Here is a 2,104-nt window from a genome sequence, read left to right as displayed (position 1 = left end):
CGCCCCGCCTCCTCCGCCTTCGCCCCGCCTCCTCCGCCTTCGCCCTGCCCTGGGTTTCTCAGAGCCAGAACAGGCTCACTCCGCGTTCGCTCTTGGACCCGAGGTTTGTTTGTTTTCGTTCCCCTGCGCTTCCCTTTACTCCTCTCTAGAGCCATCCGGTGAGCATCACCCGCTTCATGGGGCTGCATTCAAGATGAAAAACAAGCACAGTTTTCCAGTGCTTGGTACCCAGAGAGCAGTTCACAAACGAAACACACACACCCCGAGGGGGTGTGGATTTTACCCACATACTGTATTCTGGTTTTAGTAATGTAATTAAGATCATTGTAATTCTTTAAAGTTTTGCCAATTTTTTCCCACGTGCGCGTCTTACTCACGCAGCCACAGGAAGGGCAGGAGGACTTCCCTGCTCCCTCTCCAGAGCAGCTGGTGGGACACCTTGCATATATCATTGAAGGCTTAGTGACTCTAAGCCCCGTTCATAGATAAGATGCTGTGGCTGTGAACAACAGCTCAACTATGCACCTCTGACAGCAAAGGATAACAGAACCCCTTTGTTATGGTTTGTGTGCATTTGTCCCCCCAAAGCCTCATGCAGTCGTTGAGGTACAGATTTACAGTCTGTGATCACCTCATGATCCGAGGCTGGGATTATGGGTCCAGTACTGCTGGGATTATGGGTGTGAGTGCTACACCCAGCCTGGGGTGGACAGCCTGATTGTAACATAAGACAGACAGACAGAGAGACAGACTTGCTCTCTGCAACCATTGCTGCCGCTGCTCCTGCCTTGCTCTCTGCTCTTTGCTGCCGCCACGAATGGCTGCTCTCTGCCATGTGCTGCTTGCAGCAGAACGCCGCCGCCCCCAGCATGAGATCTGACAGGTTAGCATGCATGCAGGCCCACCAACCAGGGCTCCGGCAGGTCCCCTCACCCTCGGGCCAGATGGGACGCCCTCCCTCCGGCGGGTCCGCCCATCCAAATCCTTTCCAACATTGCCCCAGAATGTTACCCAAACATTTCTTGGCAGCAACAGAAATGCATCAGCGCTGGGAGATCACGCTCTGCACTCACACGCTTGCTGTATTTTCAAACCATGTACAGATCAGAGAGGATGTCACCCCTGAAAGCCAAATGGTGTGCCCTCGGGCTGCAGACCCCTTCCTTGGCCGTGAAGAGGAGCAAAGCGAGGCCACTGGGAGGAAGATGGAAGCCGAGACCGTAGCGTTGCGAGAAGGAAGTCAGGCGCAGAAGGCCTGGCATCACACGGCGCCTCTTCTGCGAAGAGACATGTGTGTAAGCAAGAGTGAGATGAAGGAGAGGTGGGAAGCGGAGGCAGAACTTTGGAAGTGAGGAAAGGGGCCAGAGGAGGGGAGGATGGAGGGGCAACGTGACTGAGCTTGAACCAGGTACATGCAGCCCGTACCCATCCAGGACGAGCTGGGGGGGGGCGGGGGCTAAAGGAGAAAAAGAGGACAAAATGCCAGAGGCATGGGATAAGCGCTTCAGGAAAAGCCACTGCCTAAGCCCCCCTCTGGAATAGCACAGAGAAGGAAACATGACAAATACTGTGATGGCAAACACAGACAGGAAGGAAGTATATTGCTTGTTTCCTTCTGGAGGATTTAACTAGAAATTCACTAGTATGTGATTAAGTGATGAAGTTTTCCAGGAAGGTAAACAAGGAAACAATGACACGGTGACAGCAAGTGCTCAGCTGGGTATAAAAGGGGACAGGGGCAGCCAGGCTTCCAAACCTCTCAGACCCTCCACCTCGCAAACCCACCCAGAACCTCCAGCCGCCGACACCATGGTCAACTCCTGTTGTGGCTCCGTCTGCTCTGAGCAGGGCTGTGGCCAGGAGAGCTGCTGCCAGCCCAGCTGCTGCCAGCCCAGCTGCTGCCGCCCCAGCTGCTGTGTGTCCAGCTGCTGCAGGCCCCAGTGCTGCCGCCCCAGCTGCTGCATCTCCACCTGCTGCCGCCCCAGCTGCTGCATCTCCAGCTGCTGCAGGCCCCAGTGCTGCCAGCCCATCTGCTGCAGGCCCACCTGCTGCATCTCTACCTGCTGCAGGCCCCAGTGCTGCCGCCCCAGCTGCTGCCAGTCCA

The 2,104-nt window shown here is 56.0% G+C and overlaps 1 protein-coding gene across 1 annotated transcript in view; it reads left to right on the top strand.

The window, feature by feature from the left end:
- The first annotated feature begins 1,809 nt into the window (after positions 1-1,809).
- Positions 1,810-2,104, top strand: part of LOC105742501 (keratin-associated protein 2-4-like) — a 17,813-nt gene continuing 17,518 nt past the window's right edge. The window contains exon 1 of the mRNA XM_023718130.1: positions 1,810-2,102. Coding sequence (XP_023573898.1) covers positions 1,810-2,102 — 293 coding nt within the window. The remainder of the gene's footprint in view (positions 2,103-2,104) is intronic.

Source organism: Octodon degus, unplaced genomic scaffold (genome assembly GCF_000260255.1).
Source record: "Octodon degus isolate 3935 unplaced genomic scaffold, OctDeg1.0 scaffold00056, whole genome shotgun sequence".
Taxonomy (NCBI): Eukaryota; Metazoa; Chordata; class Mammalia; order Rodentia; family Octodontidae; genus Octodon; species Octodon degus.
This window is presented reverse-complemented; position numbering and strand designations above follow the sequence as displayed.